Source organism: Heloderma suspectum, chromosome 1 (assembly GCF_057233095.1).
Source record: "Heloderma suspectum isolate Gila_16-S chromosome 1, 16-S_ref, whole genome shotgun sequence".
NCBI classification, from domain to species: Eukaryota; Metazoa; Chordata; class Lepidosauria; order Squamata; family Helodermatidae; genus Heloderma; species Heloderma suspectum.
Window position 1 is genome coordinate 433,865,505 of NC_139458.1, and position 22,087 is coordinate 433,887,591.

Here is a 22,087-nt window from a genome sequence, read left to right on the forward strand (position 1 = left end):
GAGAGTAGACCACACATGGGAGTGGCGCTACTGCTTCACGCGTCGCCATCTGGCCTGTCGTGGGTACTGACTCTGTGCCAACAACAGCTCTATTCCGAGCAGCGATATTTGGTTTGGACCCCCTCCAGCCGTTGAGTAAGGGCGGAGTGTTATCTCCACTGATAATCTGGATGGCCCAGAGTGAGATCAGCTTTTAAAGGAGTTCGGGTGGAATCCACCTCCCATTAAAGTCAGCAGCAATATTCTTTTTGTGCTCAAAGGCCACACGACACCTTACATTATTCATGCTTTTTGAAACTTGTTTATTTACATTTCTATCCTGCCCTTTATCCTCTTGCAACTTATTTACATTTCTATCCTGCCCTTTATCCTCTTGCAAGGAACCCACGGCAGCTTCCAGGGGCATCCTCTTCCTCCTCCATTTCATCCTCACAACAACCCTGTGAGGTAGGCTAGGCTCAGAGTCAGTGAGTGGCCCAAAGCCACCCTGCGATCTTCATGGCTGAGAGGGGACTAGAAGCTGGATCTCCCAACTCCCAGTCCAGCACTCTAACCACTACACCACCCTGGCTCTCGAAGCTGTGCTTAAACGTACCACTTTTCTTTTGACAAAAACGCAAGCATGAGACCGCAATCTGGAAGTGTGCTCCTGGTCTAGATCGGGGTCTGCACCGGTTTGGTGCTGAAAATACTCCTTCTACCTCTGCTGTTATTTGCCCTTGGAGGGGGTGAAGAGCAGCCAGGGACAGGGTGATTTTCAGCAGGGAAAGGCCCTGATCCGGATCAGGAACATGGTTCTGAATTGGAGCCCCAGAGCTGCTTTTTCTTCAAAGTGCTCAGTTTAAGCACCCTTTTCAAAAAAATATGTAGTGAATAACGTAACATATAGTTTGACCTGAAGCTGGCTGGATTGCACTAAGCTGTTGTCAGAAAATCCTAGGTATCACGGCTCAGGACCTGGATTTAGCCACTTCTGCATCAGTCAGAAGACAAGTGCAAGTACACAAAGGACTTTAAGAATGGGGGAGATTCTCTTTGGACCATCTCAGGAAGGATCAGCCACTGAAGGCCTCCTTTTCCAGGGAGTTCTATGGATGAAGAGGAATCATGCATCCCCTACTCTCTGTCCCCTGCTCCCAACAGTTTGCTTTCTCAGATAGCAGAGACTCCTCCCTCAAACCTCCCTTGGTTCTGAGGATCCCAGCTTCACTGCTATCCCAGGCCCAGAAACTCTGGAGATGTACCAGCTTTCCTGGAGTGTATGCCTCAGAAACAAACAAAGCTAATCAGCTATGAGCTAATTTGCTCTGGAGAGACAGGGATTTAACTTTTAATGCATGACACAGCTCAGATCCTGCTCTCAAGAGGTTACAGTCACTCCGCTGAGCTGCAAAGTGCTTTGCTTGTTTGAATGTAGCCACCTCAGCGCTACAGTCTTGATCAGCTTTGCAGAACCTAAGCTTAGTTGCATTGCAGAATACTTCACTTCAGAAGCTCTGCAGGACCTGAGCTGAGTTGCAAAGCGCTCTGCTTCTATCCTTCTTCATTGTGGTCTATTTATTTGTAGGCCGCTTTCCCACAAAATTGTGCCCAAAGCGTCTCACAACATAACAACGAACAACAGTAAATATAATGTACATGATATCAAACAGCAATAAATAAACCAATATTCAAAGAATACAATAGAAACGATTACAAATAACCGTAATGCTGGCTGATAAATACATAGTTCAAATATCAATGCATACAGTATGCAATCAAACAGTACAAATAAAATAAAGTAATCCAATAACTGAACACTAAACAGGAGAGAGAATAAAGCACAACACAAAAATATGAAAAAATATACATAATTCTCCACTCCACATAGAATCATAGACTCATAGGGTTGGAAGGGACCTACAAGACCATCGCGTCCAGCCCCCTGCTCAATGCAGGAAGCCTGATTCCCAGGCGGTCTCCCATCCAAGTACTAACCAGGGCTGACCCTGCTTAGCTTCCGAGATCAGATGAGATCAGGTGCATCCAGCCTATATCTGGGTTCTCTGCAATTAGCCAATAAGTCCAGCAGACTCAGTTTGTCATGTCAAGCCTTGCAGAACCCAAGCTGTTTCGAGGGTAACTTACCGGAATAATGCTTGACAAGCTCCTGCAGAGAAGGGAATGCAACCCGAGGGGAAATGAAATATCCCCCATGGTCCATACTATGGATCTTGTAATGTTTGACGATATCCCCTTGAGGGGAGTTGTCTCTAATTGACAGTGAAAAGGCATCTGGAACAGGAGGAGAAGAAATGAACATTACTTGTTGGGACTGGAAAAAGTTCCTAAATTATGCCATCTGCTGGAGTGTCATATCACAGAGACTTTGGCCACATCCAGATAGAACAAATGGGTCCTGTTGTCCTATTGTTTTACACTGAAAATGAGAAGTATCAGACTTCTACTAAATCAGCTTTCCTGACCTGGTGCCCTGCAGAGGTGTTGGACTGCAAGTCCCATCATTCCCAGCTTGGCTTTAACAGAGCTTGGCTGGGAATGATGGGACTTGCAGTCCAACACCTCTGCAGGGCACCATGTCAGGAAAGCTGTGCTAAATCCCGCTTAAATAATAGCACAAAACCAGTCATTTCTCGCAGATACAAACCACCCTGGAGGGAAAAAGCTGAACTCTATAAGAGGCAATTAAGGGGCAATTCATCACTAATCCCCCAGTTGTGCTGAGCAGGAAGAAATAAAATGGCCAGAACCTTCAAACAGGAAGCTTTCAATTAAAGGAACAGTTTCCCTTTAAAGCCTCATTAGCACTTTGGCTATCTATACCACCACATAGGCTGGTGCCAGAAACAAACACTATACCCCCAAGCAAAAGCAAACCCCAAATCAGATCTTAAAAAGACGGAAAGCACAACACAGAAGACATGGGAATGCAATGATCTGACAGTAATGTGCAGATTATTCCCCCTCAAATAGAGTGAAGAAAGATGGCAATTCCAGAGAAAAGGGTCACTGTGGAAGCAAAATAACCCTGTTGCTGTCTGGGGCATGATGGGAACTGTAGGACTTTTTTTTCTGTCTAAACATGCATAGGATTGCACCCTATAAAAACTTGATGTTGTTACTCGTTGTAAACATATTAATGTCACACGTCCTTTCTGATGCAGTAAGGTCTACATACGGGGAAGCAAAGAAAAAGACAAACTTTAACAGAGTGATTCATCCGATAAGGGAAGGGGGTTGATTGTGAAGTCACCCCCCCACAATTTATCATGACACAGATGCTAACCTCTGTGGAAATGGGAGGACAGAGAACCCTCCCATCTTCATGTGGAAAACGTCTTTCCAACTTCTTACCTGGACTTGTTTCACTTTCCCTTATCAGGAACGAGCCTATGGTATTGCCTGGCCCCAGTAACAGACGTTCGGTTTCTTTTCTGCTGAGACCTTTAAAAAACCACCTGAGAAAGAAAGAAAGAGAGAGAGAGAGAGAGAGAGAGAGAGAGAGAGAGAGAGAGATTTATTAAAGGATCCCAGCTACAGCAGAATTTGTCATTAAGAACTGGAAGTCCAGAAAATTAACCCGTTGTCTACTCCTGGCTCATAGATTTGAGAAAGGCTGCACGGTTTGTATCCAGAGATCTCCCCTTTGCCCTTGCTGCTTCCTATGCAACAGATTTAGGTGCCTGGAGCACCATTTTTGGGAGAAAGGTGGGGATGTAAATGTAATAAACAAACAGTGTTTGTGTGCAACAAAAATAGAGGTATGCAGAACTTCCTTCTTTGTGCAATTTGGCAATCCTCAGGACGAAAATAGACATTACTTTTGCATATCGCAAAAGAGTGATCCATAAAGCAAATGTATCACTATTTTGCAACAGTAATTGCAGGCCCCTGCAACTGCTACAGTTAATTGCAAGTAAAGCCCCCCTACCCCCACACTACAGTATGGATTGGGTGCCATGCACCTACTCTAAGAATAAAGATCCCCTGCCCTGCTAAATCTGGTTTTCATTATTTTTTTTAGCAACCCAGACCTTTTCAGACATCTTACTGCAGAATCATGAGGGCGAGAAACATGCTTAAAAATACCAGCTGAGATTCCCCAAGATGTCAGATTTCACTAACAGAGTCTATGCTTGTGTGACAAAAACACAAAGAACCCTCCATATGGTCTTTGCAAACTCACTTTTCTTCTTCCAGGCTATTGACACAGGCCACAAAATTACTAGGTATATAGCCTTTATTCCCAGTGGTAAGCGACTTTGCTAGCCACCATTCTCCATCACTGTAAACAAAGCACAATAAAAAAAAGAATACGTGAATAAACAATGCACACTGAAAGAAGAAATGATGACACTCTGTTTATTCCACTCCCATGGGGAGGGCAGGGTTTTTATGACTTCTGCAAATTGTGACCATTCTTCCTGGCTGGCACCACTGGGAGTGAGGCCTGGGCAGTTACCTGCAGCCACTACTGAATATTACCTAAGTGGGTGTGGCCCAGATCTAGTACAGGCCGATAGGAGTCATCTATTTGGGGAGGCACCATATTTGAGCTTTATTTTTCCACATTTATAGTGAGAGGCATACCAGAGCATGACTGCACCAACCAAAACCTAGGTAAGATCAGTTACCTGCAAAGGACTTGGAACTTCTCTCCTATGGTCAGTGGCAGGTCTCGTTCACTCATGGAGGTGAAATCATACTGCGCAATGACATAGTGCTTGCCTGTAGTGCAAGAAAAGCAGAAGCATTGGTTGGGCTCTAGGCCCTAGAGTGAATTGTGTCTGTAGCCAGGAGCATCAGTGTTATGGGAATGGGGGTCATGGGGGGGATGACAGGGAAGGGTCGTCCATTCCCACCACTTGTTAAGCAAAGCCAAAGTGGGGCCTGGATTATTTTAGGTTCAAGGCAGCTTCTACTCCTCAGCTTTTGTCCCTTTAGTTAGTGGCTTCCTGTTCACTTGTGTGGCTACAGCATTTCTGAACTAGAATTTATTTAGCCAGTTCCTGTTAGGAGGGAGGGATGCTTTAGTTCCTCTTTGCAGCCACAGCAATTGATCATCATCATCATTTCCCTTTTTGCTTTGATTATCATAATTGTAAATGTAAGGAAAAAAAATAAAATTAAGGAGCAATTGCTCTGATGTTTTTTATTGTTGGGACTAGCAACTAGCTCAGGGGTTAAAAACAAAACAAAAAATCAGGTATATCAGCTAGCTGGCAATCTAATCCAGAAGGAAAGTCATCAGGTGTAAGGGAGAGCAGAGTTTGAAGAGGGGAATGTTCCCAAACCCTTTGGAATATGCTGCCTCCTTCCATCCAATCCTAAATCTGTTGCTTCTCGTTTAACCCAAAGACAAGGAAGCTTGTATGTGTCTGAAGCCCTGTGCAGATTTGATATTACTGTACAAATGACCACATGGAAGGGGTGGCGATTGTGCCCCTGATGTTTATGCTTCCAGAGTAGTCCCATTTACATAGGTTCCTGTAGGCATACACCTCAAACGCATAGTTCTTTATGCATGTTTTGTGTTGTGGGCTCAATCCAGTCCCCCCTGCCCCGATCATTTGTACACTAAAATGAAGGACTGTACGTGCATGTGCAAAGAGAAGGATCCCAGTGGGTGCAGGAGTCAGTTCTGTTATGCACAGAAAGGGTCCCAAAGCATTTTGAACATGTAACTTTTTTTTGTCAAGGGAATATAGAATTTGGGGGTCTTTCTTTCTTGTTTTCACTTGCTCCAGTCAGAAGGAGATCCTAATAACCATCACCTATAATCACTTCAGGTTGAGATTACTTAGCAGCAGATGAGAGAAGCTGAAGATTTTTTTTATCATCATTATCATTATCATTTCCAACAACGTACAGGGTGCTTTACAAAGAATGAGAGGAGAGGTCTCTGTCCCGAGAGGCTTACAATCTAAAAATAGACACAACAGATCTAACAGAGGAAGAGGAGGGAATTGGAGGCGGGGGTAAACGGGAAAAGAATGTGCAATTGCCTGTTATTTCAGTTACTCAGGGTAGTCAGACTTAGCTACTGAAGGGCACGGGTGGGCAGAAGGTAGCTCTCCATATGTTTTGGACTTCAACTCCAAGCATCCCTGTTCATTGGCCATGGTGGTAGGGGCTTATGAGAGTTGAAGTCCAAAACATACGGAGATCTACTTTCTGCCCATCTCTGCTGTAGAGTATGGGGATTAGGATGGTTGCTCTGAAGGTTTCACAGAAAAGGTGGGTTTTGAGGAGGGGCATGAAGAAAGTAAGAGAGATGGCACCATGCAGAAGTTCTTGGAGGCCGTTCCAGGCATACAGGGCAGCAAGGGAGAAAATGGTGGAGCCTTTCGAGGGGACAAGAGATCTTTGGATAACTGAGGAGCTGGATGAGCCCAATTCACAGGTGAGGAGTTGTATCGGGATAGAAGAGAAGCACTGGGATCATGGTTGCACTTAATAAAATGGCTCACTACACTGATACGGAAGGCTGCATTAGAATCATGCACGTTGGTTTGCAGTGTCGCACCCTTCAGTATGGTGTATCTTGAGGTGGAAGCACCCAAGCCGCCACAGACTCTTTCCCCATGGCTTCCACGGGCAACTGCAGATCTGACCCCAGCAGATGTGCCTGCAGCAGAATCCCTCCCTGCACCCTTTACAAAAGGGAGAAGAGCTTTTATGGCCTGAACATTTGCCAGTTAATCAAAGCATGGGGAGTGAGAGACCTTCTAAATATAGACGCCTGTGAGACAGAGTTTTAAATCTCGCTCTGCCTGACCTTTTCGAAGAAAGGCACCAGCAACCTCCCTCCTTTTCAGCACAAGGTCACGCGTCCCAGGAACAATATGTGGTTTTGTGAGGAGGACAGTTTCTGGCTGCTTCTCCTTTTGGATTTATTGGAGAGATCATGCCAGAAAAGAGAAGGAGCTCGTTTCGCAAGCCAGGACCTCAGGGGAGCGGGGTGTGTGTGTGTGTGTGTGTGTGGCTACTGTGATGTCATGTTCTCCAGCATTTTGCAGATGGAAATAGGAGCAATCATAGCCTATCCACCCCAGTCGTCACACATACCACCAAGGGCATTTTTCCGCCTCTTGTCTGTTGCATATTGGTCCTGCAATACCCTGTACTGCATTTGCTTTGGAAACAAGAAAGGCATCTGGAACACTTTCCCTTCTTTGGAAGGACTTAAGAACAATGAATATGATACTTCACCTTGGAACTTGATGGAACTGGTACTTTTAAGTACTTTTTGTACTTATTTGATAGAAGGGAAGATACAAATTGACAGACGGACGGACGGAAGGAAGAAAGGAAGGTTGGTTTTTTGTTCTTACCATTGGTAAAAGGCTGGTCAGTAGACGTGTTGATTTTGTGTGGCCTGCCCTTTGGAAGAAATAAATAAAGAACAGAAGCCAAACATAACTTCACTGCAGTAGCCTCCCCGCCCGCCCCCCGCTGCTACCCACCCCATCCCGCCACATGGATCCATTTGCATATCATTCTGTTGCCAAATGTTGTGGTGGGAGCATAATTCCCCACTCAGAAAATAACCTGATTCCTCTGATTAGCAGAAGCAGTACATTTGCATTATGCAAATAATGTCTCAGCAAGCCACTCGTGGTTAACAGAAACCAGGCTGCTATTTATCGGAGGTGGGGAGGAACCGCTGTCCCTCCAGATATTTTTGGACTCCAACTCCCAGCAGCCCCAGCCAGTGTGACCAATGCCAAAAGATGACTGTCCAAGAGCATCTGGAGGACCACCGCATCCCCACTCTTGATTTATGGCATTGATATCCTGCCTGCCTTCTGTGGTGCTCAAACCAGCCCTTTTGGGGATCCCAGGGGTTCCCCCATCCAACCACTGGTCAGATGCAGACCCACTCAGCATCAGGGGGTTGGACAAATTCATGGAGGAGAAGGCTGTCAATGGCTCCGAGTCCTGATGGCTATATGCTCCCTCCAGTATCAGGGGCAGTATGCCTCTGTACACCAGTTGCTGGGGAAGATGGGCAGGAGGGTGCTGTTGCACTTGTGTCCTGCTTGTGGGTTCCCAGTCGACAGCTGGTTGTCCACTGTGTGAACAGAATGTTGGACTTGATGGGCCCTTGGTCTGATCCAGCGGGGCTCTTCTTACGTTCTTATGACCTCTATTCTGAAGGCACCCTCTATTTGAAGGGCTATCCAGTCCAAGTCTGGTATGAAGATAAAGAACCATCAGAAGGAAGTTCTGGGCCTTGAAGTTGCCCATCAACAGCTCTTCTGATGTTCTTATATTCTTATGTTCTCTGAGGCCTTCAGATCTTTGGATTCTGAGTAAGGGCTGAAGGACCAGCAAGACTGGTGACACCGTCTGGCTCACTCCTATGTGAGGCAGGACACAGGCAAAGCATTCTTGACACACACACCCCAGATGGGGTTCACACAATCACAGAGGGAAAATAAGCGATGGTGGCTTATTTTCCTGCCTAGTGCATGCCGGTCACAAGCTAGCTAATTAGCATAATGACTCTCGCCAGGCACAGGCTGTTGTGACATCTGAACCCGGCAAGGGTGGGTGGCTGCCATGGGTTTCAGGGCGCTTCGTTAATTAAATAAATAAATAAATAAATAAATTTATTACTCGCCCATCCGGCTGATCACCCAGCCACTCTGGGCGATGTATAGTAATAGAAACAGTTTAAAACAATAAAATTCTACATTAAAAACATCATATTTCTAAAAATACCCCAACCCACCCCAAATACCTGCCTGAACAACCACGTTTGTAAACCACCTCAGTCACCTACCCTTGCCAGGTTCGGACATTCCGACAACCCACACCCAGCGAGGAGAATGATGCTAATTAGGCAGCTCACAACCAGCACGTGCGAGGAGGGAAAATGGAACACTGTGGCTTCTTCCCCCCGCCCCCCACGATTGTGTGAATCCACCCTCACACAGACATACCAGTGTGAATAGCAACAGAAGCTCTGGCTGAATTCTACCCATGTTAAGAAGCTTGGCCACTGCTAAAAACCCATTTCTGGGAAGCAAAAGTGGGAAAGGGCCAGGGCCGGCCCGACCACTAGGCAGAGTGAGGCAGTTGCCAGGGGTGGCAGATGCTGAGAGGCAGCAGCAAGGTGTTCAAGGAGAGAACTGTTAGCCTGCTGCCTTCAAGTTCAGTGGAGAACGTTGTCTCATCATTAGTGTAGAGCTTTTGTACATGGAATGGGACAGGGCGCCACCTTGTCCTGTGCCTGACGCCAAAGAGGGCTGGTGGTTCTGATGTCAGTGGGGCGGCGACTCTCCTCCAGGTTTCAGTCAGAATCAGTCAGAACTCTAACGGAGCTATCCAAGCTGCAGAAGCACCTTGGATAGCTCTGTTAGAGTTCTGACTGGTTCTGACTGAAACCCGGAGCAGAGTCGCCGCCCCACTGACATAGCACCTTGGAGAGCTCTGTTAGAGTTCTGACTAGTTCTGACTGAAACCCGGAGCAGAGTCGCCGCCTCACTGACATAGCACCTTGGAGAGCTCTGTTAGAGTTCTGACTGGTTCTGACTGAAACCCGGAGCAGAGTCACTGCCCCACTGACTTCGGAGACACCAGCCCCTGCTGCCCCAGGCAGCAAAATATCTTAGGCCAGCTCTTGGAAGTGCTATTTGCCTTCATGCCCAACATGTGGGCTTCTTGGAGGCAACTGGTTGGCCACTGTGGGAAGCAAGATACTGGAATAGTTTGGCCTCATCCAGCCTTTGGCCTCATCCAGCAGGGCTCTTCTTATGTTTGCAGCGGCTTGCATTTGGGAGCTGAGCAAATGCTGTGTGCACTACAAAGGGAGACCTTTGCTGCAGGGAAACCATAAAGGCCATCAGGACCTTAATGGGAGTACTGGTGTAGCAGATCCAGGGCTCGAAGCGATACAGTGCCGACACTTTTATTAGCAGGGAGCTGACGTCATCTGCTGTCTCCGGTTGCCTCTGAGCTTAGCTGCAATCCACACCGTAGCTGGGTGGAAATGAATGACTTTTCCCTCGACTGTTGCAATGCAAAGTATTTTGGGGTGGCTTGGTCTTGAGTGGGCAGTTAAGACCCATGTGACTGACAAAAGGCCTGCTCCTGGCAGAGATGAACACTGCTAGAAATGGTTTGTTGAGATGGATCCAGGGTGGGAGACATTCAAGATGAGGCTGGACAGCCATCTGTCTGGGATGCTCTGACCTGGATTCCTGCATTGAGCTGGGGGCTGGACTCGATGGCCTTGTAGGCCCCTTCCAACCCTATTATTCTAACGTTCTATGATTCCCAGTTTACCATGACAGTACTGTGTGGGAGGGACCATAGCTCAGTGGGTAGAGCCCCTGCTTGGCATGCAGAAAGTCCCAGGTTTGATCCCTGGCATCTCCAGGTAGGAAAAAGCCCTGTCCAGGAAAGCTTGGAGAGATGTTGCTGCCAGTCAGTGTTGACAATACTGGGCTATTTATGTATTTATTGCATTTATATCCCGCCTTTTTTCCTCTTGCAAGGAACCCAAGGCGGCTTACATTATCCTCCTCCTCTCCATTTCATCCTCACAACAACAACCCTGTGAGGTAGGTTGGGCGGAGAGTCTGTGACCGGCCCAAAGTCACCCAGTGAGCTTCCATGGCCGAGTGGGGACTGGAACCCCAGCATCTCCAGGCAGGATTGGAAAAACTCCTGCCTGAAACCCTGAAGAACTGCTGCCAGTCAGTTTTGACAGCAGTGGCCTGATCCAGTATAAGGCAGCTTCCTATGTTCCATTCTACCTCTGGGCAGTAGCTCAGTGGTATAGCCCCTGCTTTGCATGCAGAAAGTCCCAGGTTCGATCCCCAGCAGCATCTCCAGGTAGTGCTAGAAAAATTCCTGCCCCAAACCCTGGAGAGCTGCTGCTGCCAGTCAGTGATGACAATACTGGGCTAGATGGATCGATGGCCTGAGTCAGTATATGGCAACTATGTTCCCATTTTCCATAATATATGGGGTGAGGGGAATGGGATGGGGGGAATGGGAAATGCTTGAAGGGGCCAGATTAAGTGCCATCCCCTAAACCTATGGACCAGGTTACAGAAATCAGTTCATCTGGAGAATGCAGAATTTCAGTCCCTTTTGCCTTGGATTGTGATCATTTAGCACAGAATCTACTCAGTTTTGGAGATGAGTCCTTACTGGTTGTGGAGGTGGAGGGCGCTTCTTTCTTGGGAGCACTTCAGGTTTCTGCCTATATATGGAATTGTTCTTTTCCCTCTGGATCGCCTTGTTTCTGCTTCCACATAATCCCATCCTGCACTGAAGTAAACACAAACAAGGTTGTATCTGGGCAATCGGGGATGTGGTGTCGCAGCAAATAAAATGGGATGACTTCATGGATGGGCTTTGCTTACACTCAAGGTCTGACAGATGGCAGTGCCAGGAATTTCCCCCCCGTATAGGGTAATGCAGTACAAAGGCGGGCAACTTTAATAGTTACATAGAAGACAGAAATATCCTAGGAGCAGGGCCTTTCTGGTGGTAGTCCCAAGGTTGTGAAATGACCTTCCTCTTCGGGTTGTAGCTCTTTGGCTGCCTTGTGGAAGAGTTGCAAGAAATTCCTATTCCAGCTGGCTTCAAGTCTATGAACTGGGCTGCAATACATGGACTGGAAGTGGTCTCATCTGTGGGTGTTTTATATCGTTACTAGCCATCTGGACCTGGCTTCATGCTGGTTGGCACCTTAGTATGCATGCCATGTTTCAGCTGTTTAGATTACATGGGCTTGGAGCTATGGTGCTGAGAAGCAGACAGACATATAGACAGATGGACAGACACACACACATATCCTCCTATATTATATTATATTATATTAATTATATTATATTAATCAATTATATTATATTATTTATTTATTTGGTGGCTCTTCAGTATAAATATTGTTGGGGGGGTGTGCGCATCCCTAAAATAGAACAAATAAAGCATACAGTACGTACCACAACATTACTTCATTTTATAAAAATGTATAAAAATGTTTGGTAAGAATGGTTTATAAAAATGCAAAAAAGAATCATGCATTTAGAATAAACTTCTATTCCTTTGTACATGCTGTCGTTCAGATGTGTGCTTTTTTCAGTTGAAAGGAAAGCCATTTGCCATTCAAATTTACCACATGATATTGCATCTCAAAATGTGAGCGCTTTAGTCTTTTTGTGTCCCGGTTTTGGCAGATGTCAGTGACGAAACCTAACAGTCAAATGTGGAGAGAGTAGATAGAGAGAGGCTTTTCTTCCTCTGGTATAATACCAGAACGACCCAAAGGGCTCATCCAGTGAAGCTGAATGGTGGACATTCAGGACAGACCAAAGGAAGCACTTCTTTACACAGTATGTAGTTACACTATGGAACTCACTCAGGGCCAGCGTCAAGGGTAGGCACTGCTGGGCACGTGCCAAGGGCCCACCCCCCAGCAGGGGCCCACTGACAAGAGCCCCTGGAGTTGCTCCTCCTCTTCACCCTTGCGCCCTCCTTGTCCACCTGCCTCTCGCTCTGGCCCAGCCATGGGTGGTGGTGAGAAGGAGGAGCAGGAGATGATGTGGCCTCCTTGCTCCCTGGGTCTCTGCCTATCAAGCAAGCAAGTGGCAGCAGTGATGAGAAGGGAGATGAAGAGGAAAAGCAGCTGGGGACCACACCGGTGAGGAGACTCACTGAGGGGGCTGGGCCATTGAAGGAGTGTTGCCCAAGGGCCCTCAGAAAGTTGGAGCTGGCACTGAACTCACTACCACAAGATGCAGAGATGGCCACCAACGTGGGCAGCTTCAAAAGGGGGTTAGAGGAAATTCATGGAGGATAAGTCTATCAATGGCTGCTAGTCACGATGGCTATAAGGTACCTCCAGTATCAATGGCCTCTCCATACCAGTTGCTGTGGAACATGAGCTAAGTTGTGCTCATGCCCTGCTTGTGAGCTTCCCATGGGCATCTGGTTAGGTAGTGTCAGAACAGGATGCCAGACGAGATAGAACTTTGTTCTGACCCAACACGGCTCTTCTTATCTACTTCTATTTTTCATGCTAGCATATATAGACATCAGTGTGCATAGAGGCAGGGAAGCACCCCCCAAATCAATTTGACCACTTGAGTCTTCAAAGCAAACACCCAGAAACCCAAAATTCTTCATATTAAAATATGTAATATTCTTAAATATTTATTAAATATGTATTAAATATTTAATATTTATTTAACATTCTGCATATTAAATTCTGCATATTAAAACAAACACTCAGCACCCCAACATTCTTCATATTCTTCAAAATAAACACTCAAACCCCCCATATTCTTCGTATTAGCATATATAGCCGTCCATGTGCATAGAGGTGGGGAAGCATCCCCAAAATCCATTTGGCCACTTGAGTCTTTGAACCAAACACTCAAAAAACCTCGATGAGTTTTTTTTAGTGTTCGCCTTAAACCCTTGAACAGCCCGCTGGATGGTGCAGGGCATGAGTACAGTTTTGAATTGGCACCGTCTCGGGCTGTGGGTGCCTGTGAAATGTGGATGATCAACTTGAATGGGGGAGGGGCTTGCACTGTTAACCCCCACCCCATTTTGAGCGTTCACCCGATCCCTAAATGTGCACGGCGCTTCACAAAGCCCCCCCCCCAAGTTCCTTCCCCGAGGAGCTTCCAATCATAGAATCATGCAGTCATACACAACACAGAAGTGTTGAGGCACTGTGAAGACTGATAAATCTATGGTGGCATAAGCTTCAGTGATAATCCAGACCTTGTGGCTTTGTACTTTTTTATTTTTTAACCCGCCTTTCCTCCATCCCCCTGCTTTGTGTACTGTGCAGCCTGTTGCAGAGTTCTGGAGAACTTGAAAGCTTGTTCACTCTTTTGTGGCATCGTTGGTGCAGCTAGGGTTGAATCCTATGAAGAGAGACTGAAAGAACTGGGCATGTTTAGCCTTGAGAAGAGAAGACTGAGGGGAGATAGGATAGCGCTCTTCAAGTCCTTGAAAGGCTGTCACAGAGAAGAAGGCCAGGATCTCTTCTTGATCATCCCAGAGTGCAGGACACGGAATAATGGGCTCAAGTTACAGGAAGCCAGATTCCGGCTGAACATCAGGAAAAACTTCCTGACTGTAAGAGCAATACGACAATGGAACCAATTACCCGGGGAGGTGGTGGGCTCTCCCACACTGGAGGCCTTCAAGACGAGGCTGGACAGCCATCTGTCAGGGATGCTCTGACTTGGATTCCTGCCTTGAGCAGGGGGTTAGACTCGATGGCCTCGTAGGCCCCTTCCAACCCTACTATTCTGTGATTCTATGATTCTATGATAATCTTGGGGCTGATGTCTGGCTCACTCACAGCCTAAATGTCACCCAAGAGGGTGGCAGGATATGTGGGCAGCAGCAAACAGACCTGTCATCAGCACCTGGGACCACATGTCAAAGATGGGGGAAGCATCGTTTCTTTCTTCTTATTTTTTTTTTTAAATTTAATAATTAGCGGGCACCTGGCCAAGCATGTACGTGATTACAGACGCTCACTTTACTATTTTTAGTTTTAAAATATATTCTACTCTCTCTTTTTAAAATGAAGCAAACAGTCCCAAGACGTGGTCTGAAGGCACATGAGGGAACCACCTTGCTGAAGCTAAGCAGGTCTGGGCCTGGCCAGTGCTGGGAAACACATGTAGCCATCTTGAGTTTCACAGTGGAAGAAAGGTGGGATATCAATGTTAAACATAAATAAATAACTCCGTGTTATTCCCATAGCCATGATGAGGAAAGGGGAAGCAGCTGTAAAGCATGGAATGGCGGGCGGGATGGGGGAGAGAAATGTGTGCTTCTCAACTGAATTAATACACATGGCCATCTGAAGAGGGCATAAGACCATTAAGTACAGGGTCTAAAAAGTTATGTGCTGCCCAGAGAGCTTTGGCTATTGGTGCGTGCGAGAGAGAGAGAGAGAGAGAGAGAGAGAGAGAGAGAGAGAGAGAATGTGTGACATTTTGCTTGGTCAAGAAAGGTATTGTCCAACTGCAGATTTTGGAGTGGGCTGAATGTAATGCAATCCAGCTGCAATCCTATACACATTTACCTGGAAGGAAGCCCCACTGGACTTCATGGGGCTTACTTCTGAGTAAACATGCATAGGAGTCTGCTGTAAATGTATTAGGGCTTGAAGTGTCTCATGACTCTTGGTGGTTTTTGAGCTTGTTTTGCTGCGACAGACTTCATACAGCCTGCCCTTTGGGAATTTGCCATCATGTCCTGCAAAGTGCGCTGATGTGTACCCACTGGCGTATTCATTAGGGGGAGGCTCATGAGAGATGATCGCTGATAGAGAGAAAATGAAAAGCCACCCTGTTCGATAAAGGAGCCCCTTATCAGATGAATCAGGCTTGGTTTTGCAGAAGGAAAGCAGAACGCCGTCACACTTTCCTGAGGAAGATAGGAAGCTAAAAGCCAGTTTAACCTCCACCTCCAAAAAATTTCTCCCCCACTTCATATATGTTAGCACAATGTTCGCAAACAGACATTTGCTCCCCGATTTCAATTGCGTCAGAGCCAAAGCAGATGATACTATGAATGTGTAAATGCATTTAGTGTGTTTGTTTTTTATGATGGAGATAGTAATCACTGGGGGGCACAACCTGGTTCAGGAGTGTAGCATGTTGGGAAGGTTTTTTAAAACCCTTTCCTCCTGATGATATCCCTCCCCCCAAAGATGCTGCTCCCCCCTAGGAGGGAAACTACTAATTTGACACCAGTGGAAGCTTCCCTCCCATGACAAACATCAGCGTTTCATCACAACCATGGTGCAGGGGAAAAGGTTTAAACTCCCCCCACCATCCTGATTGTGATCAACCCTCCACCCCACTCCCAGCTACATTCCCACATTTAGGGCACATGGCTGGCTGGGGAATGCTGGGGGTTGTAGGACGTTTTTCTGTCTAAACATACATAGGATTGCTCCCTAACTGTACCATGTAATTTGCCCTTCAATAGCTGCCCCTTTTCTTTTAGTTTCCATGAAAACAGGGACATAGAGGTGAAACATTAAACATGACACAAACTGAACCAAGCTGGTGCCATTTTGTAAAGCAATGTTTGATGATGAATAATCTCTGCATGTGTAACTCAGGCCCTGGCGATATCATCAGCCAGGAAGTCTGAAACATCTAACAAAAGTACTGTGTTCACGGATGACAACAAAAGCCTCTGCTTATTAAAAGAAGGATAGTAAAAGAAATAAGGAAGTTACACTTCATGCTCAGGATGTATCCTAAAGAGGGCACTTAAGGATTGATTGTCCACAGTTAGTACTTCCAAAAAAATGAACGAGGAGGGGCGGAACACATAGCAGATCATTCATCGTGATTGTTACCTTAAAAGATGCCTAAAATTAAAGAAGAAAAAAGAATAACCAGAGCAAAAAACCACTCCAAGTCAGTGTAAGCAAGGATATTTCATGACCTAGCTTATACCACAATACTTATGTTTCAGTGTTTGCAACCTGTGGATGTGGGAAAGATTCTTGGATGACCGAGGTCTACATCCTTGCCCATCTTGGTTTCTAAAATCTGCCAGGACAGGGCTGGGTGTCTGGATCTCAGCATCCAATGGGGCCTTGTGCAAGGGCCTCCTCCCGCCAATAACACTGTGCAAGTGCGACCCACCGCAGTGGAGATTTAGTGCTTCCTGGAGCAACTGGGAACGAGTGGAAACGCACATTTCTTTGGAACAGAGCAGGCCAGAAGGGCTCGCATAAAGGAGCTTCGCTGACCTGTCCCAGTCTAGAAACGAGCATTTCTGCTCATTTGGGGGCTTCCTATAGGAAGCGTTAAAGTGTGGATCCTGCTTGCACAATGGCATTTTTGGAGGGGGTGCTTGTGCCACAGCCGCCTTGGACATTGCACAGAAGTCGTAAATGGTTCTTTGTGGGCGGCAATGATGCTGGCTGGCTACAGAGCGGTTTGGCCCCTTCTGGGGAACCCCCCCCCAAACAATTTAGACTCCTCAATCTGTGATAATTATTACTCCCTGCCCTACTTTCCATTATTGAGCAAAGTTATGGAACAGGTGGTGGCATCTCCGATCCAGGTAGTCTTGGAGAATACTGATGATTTGGATCCATAAAGCCCTAAACAACTTGGGACCAGGATGTTTGAGAGAGCGCCTTCTCCCTTACCAGCCTGCCCAGTCGCTGAGGCCACCAGTCACCACTGAGATCACCTGTGGTCTGTCTGGAGCCTACTCGGAGTAGAGACTTTCATGTACTGGCTCCCTCTCTGTGGAACTCCCTGCTGGTTCATCTCAGGAAGGTGCCAACGTTGCTTTGTTTTCAGAGTCTGCTACAAATATTTTTATTTAAACAAACTCTCTCATAATACTAGAACCCAGTGGGGTCATCCCATGCAGCTGGATGGTGGGAGATTCAGGACAGATAAAAGGGAGGACTTCTTCACACAGCGCAGAGTTAAACTACGGGATTCGCCACCACAAGATGTAGTGATGGCCACCATCTTGGATGGCTTTAAAAGGGGGTTAGATAAATTCCTGGAGGAGAAGGCTATCCATGGCTACTAGTCCTAATGGCTATGTGCTCCCTCCAGTACCAGAGGCAGTGAGACTGTGTACACCAGTTGCTGGGGAACATGGGTGGGAGGGTGCTGTTGCACTTGTGTCCTGCTTGTGAGTTTTCTGGTCAACAGCTGGCTGGCCACTGTGTGAATGCTGGATTAGATGGACCCTTGGTCTGATCCAGCATGGCTCTTCTTATGTTCTTAAGCTTTTCCTGAATGACCAACCATGGTTTTATTGGTATAACTTGATGTTAAATATTTCTTATTTTTGTGTATTTTGATCCCCCACTGCCCTGCTTTATTGTTTTCCACTTGAAAATCTTTTTAAAATGTTGATTGGTTTATACTTTTAATAAATAAATATAAATCTCACAATATTTGGGGAGGCGGGGCTTTCCCCCAAGCAGACTGTCACACTTTTCACATAACAGTTCCTTTTGCTCACCCTCATAAGACTCATGATCAAAACCTGTTTTGTTTAGTTTTTAACAGAAACATAATAACATAATTAATATATTAAACATAATATTAATGTTTCTTAATATTATGGATCACCATTGGTTATGTATTTATTTCCTTTAAACCATTTCAAACCCATTATCTGTCCCCTGCTCTGGGCCTGTCCAGAGCCAAAGGATGGCTGGGGGAGGCGTGACCCCATCTTCTGGCCTTCGTTTGCTGCTCTGCATTGCCAGGTCTGTTACCCAGAAAACCTCCCTCATCCATGACATGATCCTGGATGAGGGTGCAGACCTGGCATGTATTACGGAGACCTGGCTGGCCGAGGCTGTTGCTCCAACCCTTGCAGCCATGTGTCCAGCTGGATTTTCGTATGCACAGCAGCCGAGGGCTGGGGATCGGGGAGGGGGAGTGGCTGTTATCTACCGAGAGTCCTTGGTCTTCACCAGACCCCCTCTCCGGGAGACCAAGGTTGCTGACTGCATGTACTGGAGGTTGGGCCCGAAGGGCAGTCTGGGGATTCTGCTCATGTACCGTCCACCCCGCTGCACGACTGACTCCCTGGCCGAGGTGCTTGAGGTGGTCTCTGATGTGCGTGTACAGTCCCCTAACTTACTGGTGTTGGGGGACTTCAACGTACATTCGGAGGCCATCCTTACAGGAGCACCTCGGGACTTCATGGAGACCATGGCCTCCTGGGAGCTGCACCATATTCTAACTGGGCCAACTCATGTAGCCGGTCATGCACTAGACCTTGTGTTTGTTTCTGGAGAAGTGGGGAGTGATCTGGAAGTCGGGGGTATATCCACCACCCCCTTGTCATGGTCAGATCACTATCTGGTGACGTTGGACTTCTCGGTTCCACAACCCCTCCGCAGGGGTGGAGGACATTAAAATGGTCCACCCCAGGTGTCTTATGGATCCAAATGGATTCCTGAACGCGCTTGGGGATTCTCTGGGGCATGTCAACGGCCACTCGGTCGAGACCCTGGTTGGTGGCTGGAATGCCGCAATCCCTGGGGCATTAGATCAGGTGGCTCCAAAACGCCCTCTCCCCCTGAACAGGGCTCGGACTGCACCATGGTTCAATCTGCGGTTACGAGCTCTGAAACAGGAGGTGAGACGGCTAGAGCGCCGGTGGCGGAAGTCTCGCTCCAAAGACGATCAGACACGGGCTAGAGCTGTGTCTGCAGCCTATCACGTGGCGGTGAAGGCAGCAAAAAAGGAATATTATGCTGCCTCCATCGCGTCTGCAGAGTGTTGTCCCAGGAGGCTGTTCCAAGTGGTCCGGAGCCTGGTCGGTCCTGTGGCTCCGGAACCACTGGAGCATTCTAAGGCCTCCTGTGAGGCCTTGGCAAGGCACTTTGCAGATAAAATTGATCAGATTAGGTGTGTTACTCTGCACGCTGTGGATACAGTTAGTGAGCAAGAGGCGGCCTGTGGCAAACCGGTTTTGTGGGATCGGTTCCAGCTTCTTCCTCCTGATGAAGTGGACAAGGTGCTTTCATCGGTACAGCCAACCACCTGCTTACTTGATCCTTGCCCATCTTGGCTCATTATGAGCTGCAGAGAGAGACTGGGTGAGGGGATCAAGGCGGTGGTGAACGCCTCCCTTGAGGAGGGAGTGATGCCATCAGCCCTCAAGGAGGCAGTGATAAGACCGCTCTTAAAGAAGCCCTCCTTGGATCCTCAAGTTCTGAACAACTTTCGCCCAGTGTCAAATCTGCCATTTTTGGGCAAGGTGATTGAGCGGGTGGTGGCGGTGCAGTTGAAGGCACACTTGGAAGAAACTGATTATCTAGACCCATTTCAGTCGGGCTTCAGGCCTGGGCATGGGACAGAAACAGCCTTGGTCGCCTTGGTGGATGATATGAGGAGGGCTCTGGATAGGGGTGAATACTCCTTCCTTGTTCTCCTCGACCTCTCAGCGGCTTTTGATACCGTTGACCACGGTATCCTCCTGGACCGCCTGGAGGGGTTGGGCATTGGGGACACCGTATTGCGGTGGTTCCGGTCCTTCCTCTCCGGCAGGTACCAGAGGGTAGCACTGGGAGAGGAGGTTTCGGACCCGTGGCCACTTACTTGTCGGGTGCCACAGGGTTCCATCCTCTCCCCGATGCTATTTAACATCTATGTGAAGCCATTGGGGGCTATCATCAGGAGGTTTGGGGTGCAGTGTCATCAATATGCGGATGACACGCAGCTCTACCTCTCGTTTAAATCTTCACCAAGGTTGGCCGTAGAATCCCTGTCCAAATGTCTGGAGACGGTGAGTGGCTGGATGGGGAGGAATAGGCTGAAGCTGAACCCTGACAAGACCGAGGTACTTTTGGTGGGAGACAAGAGGAGGCTGGGGGACGTTGACCTGGTGTTGAACGGGGTACGGCTAGCCTTGAAAGACCAGGTCTGCAGCCTGGGGGTCATTTTGGACTCCCAGCTGTCCATGGAGGCTCAGGTGTCAGCTGTGAGCCGGACAGCGCTGTATCAACTCCATCTGATACGGCGGCTGCGCCCCTTCCTTCCCGACCATCTGCTCCCATTGGTAGTACATGCCCTGGTCTCCTCTCGTTTAGACTACTGTAATGCGCTCTACGTGGGGTTACCCTTGAAGATGGTTCGGAAACTGCAGCTGGTACAGAATGCGGCGGCTTGCCTGATTAAAGGCAGCCACCGGCGAGATCACATCACTCCAGTGCTAAAGGAGTTGCACTGGTTACCAGTTGTTTTCCGGGCCAAATTCAAGGTGTTGGTTTTTGACCTTTAAAACCCTATATGGTTCCGGCCCAGCCTATCTTAAGGAGCGCCTCCAGCAGCACCAGACAGGCCGCTTAACAAGATCAGCCTCGGATGGCCTTCTCTCTGTCCCATCAGCCAGGACAGCTAGACTGGTGGGGATGAGGGAGAGGGCCTTTTCTGTGGTGGCCCCCACTCTGTGGAACTCCCTCCGTAGGGAACTCCGTCATGCCCCCTCTTTAATGAGTTTCCGTCATGCATTAAAAACTTTGTTGTTCAGGCAGGCATTTGGGGTGGGTTAGGGTATTTTAGAAAATGTTTTTATTGTACAATTTTATTGTTTTAAACTGTTTTTATTGTATGTTGTACATCGCCCAGAGTGGCTGGGTGACCAGCCAGATGGGCGACTAATAAATTTAATAATAAATAATTAAAAAAATTTTTTCCTATGAATAATGCTCAAAGCAGCTGGAAATATTTTAAAAGATCATGAAAACCAAGTCAATCAAACAAAATATAAGAAATCAGAGTTATTTCTGGAGGGTGTTGGAGGGGCAGGTAGGATGCCTTATAGCCTTGAGAACCACAAGTTGGTTCATTTGATTCACATTTTTTGTATGCGTATTGCCCATCCATTGGTATTAGGGCTGAGCTAACCTCTTCCCTTTTCAGGCCCCCATTTTCAGGCTGTGAAAGTTGGGGAGGGCATTTTGGTTTCTTGGTAGGAGGTGAATTTCAAGGAGCACAAAACTCACTGGTGCGCTTCCCAACTTTTTGCTGTTGCAAATTCTGTCCTCCCTAGAATGCCCCAGGATGAAACAATGTCACGAGGTAGAGTCATTCCAAGGCATTCTGGGAAAGAAAAATGGCAGCTAGCAACAGTGAGGAACCAGGCAGAGCACGGGTGTGACCCCTTGCCCTTTTTTCATCCTCACCCCTCAAAACGCAGAAGGAGGGAGGCAGTTTTGCCCCCTCTTTTGCCAGCAAATCCCTCCAAATTCATTCTGAACTTTCAAAAATTAAACCGGTCACAAGTTGCAGTAGTTAGAAATTGTGTTGCTCATGAGGAAGCCAAACCCATTGCAGGCTCTTGCACCAGCTGAAAACTGCCTTCTTAAGTGTAAGTAGGAGGACACAGGTTGGATCCAGACTTGGTCATTCTTAGAGTAGAGCCATTGAAGTCACTGGGACAGTCCCAGTGATTTCAACGTGCCTACTCTAAACATGATTAAGTCTGGATCATAGAATCATAGGATGATAGAATAGTAGGGTTGCAAGGGGCCTACAAGACCATCGAGTCCAACCCCCTGCTCAATGCAGGAAGTCAGAGC

The 22,087-nt window shown here is 47.3% G+C and overlaps 1 protein-coding gene across 2 annotated transcripts in view; it reads right to left on the bottom strand.

Annotated features, from left to right (window-relative positions):
* BLK (BLK proto-oncogene, Src family tyrosine kinase) overlaps window positions 1–22,087 on the bottom strand; it is a 57,275-nt gene that overhangs the window by 19,974 nt on the left and 15,214 nt on the right. The window contains exons 2-7 of one of the 2 annotated variants that reach the window (XM_084833019.1): window positions 11,167–11,286; window positions 7,335–7,383; window positions 4,635–4,728; window positions 4,187–4,285; window positions 3,355–3,458; window positions 2,128–2,274 (exon numbers count right to left, since the gene is read on the bottom strand). In XM_084833019.1, coding sequence (XP_084689145.1) covers window positions 2,128–2,274; window positions 3,355–3,458; window positions 4,187–4,285; window positions 4,635–4,728; window positions 7,335–7,383; window positions 11,167–11,280 — 607 coding nt within the window. In that variant the 5' untranslated portion in view covers window positions 11,281–11,286. The remainder of the gene's footprint in view (window positions 1–2,127; window positions 2,275–3,354; window positions 3,459–4,186; window positions 4,286–4,634; window positions 4,729–7,334; window positions 7,384–11,166; window positions 11,287–22,087) is intronic. The other variant, XM_084833017.1, reaches the window with a different exon arrangement.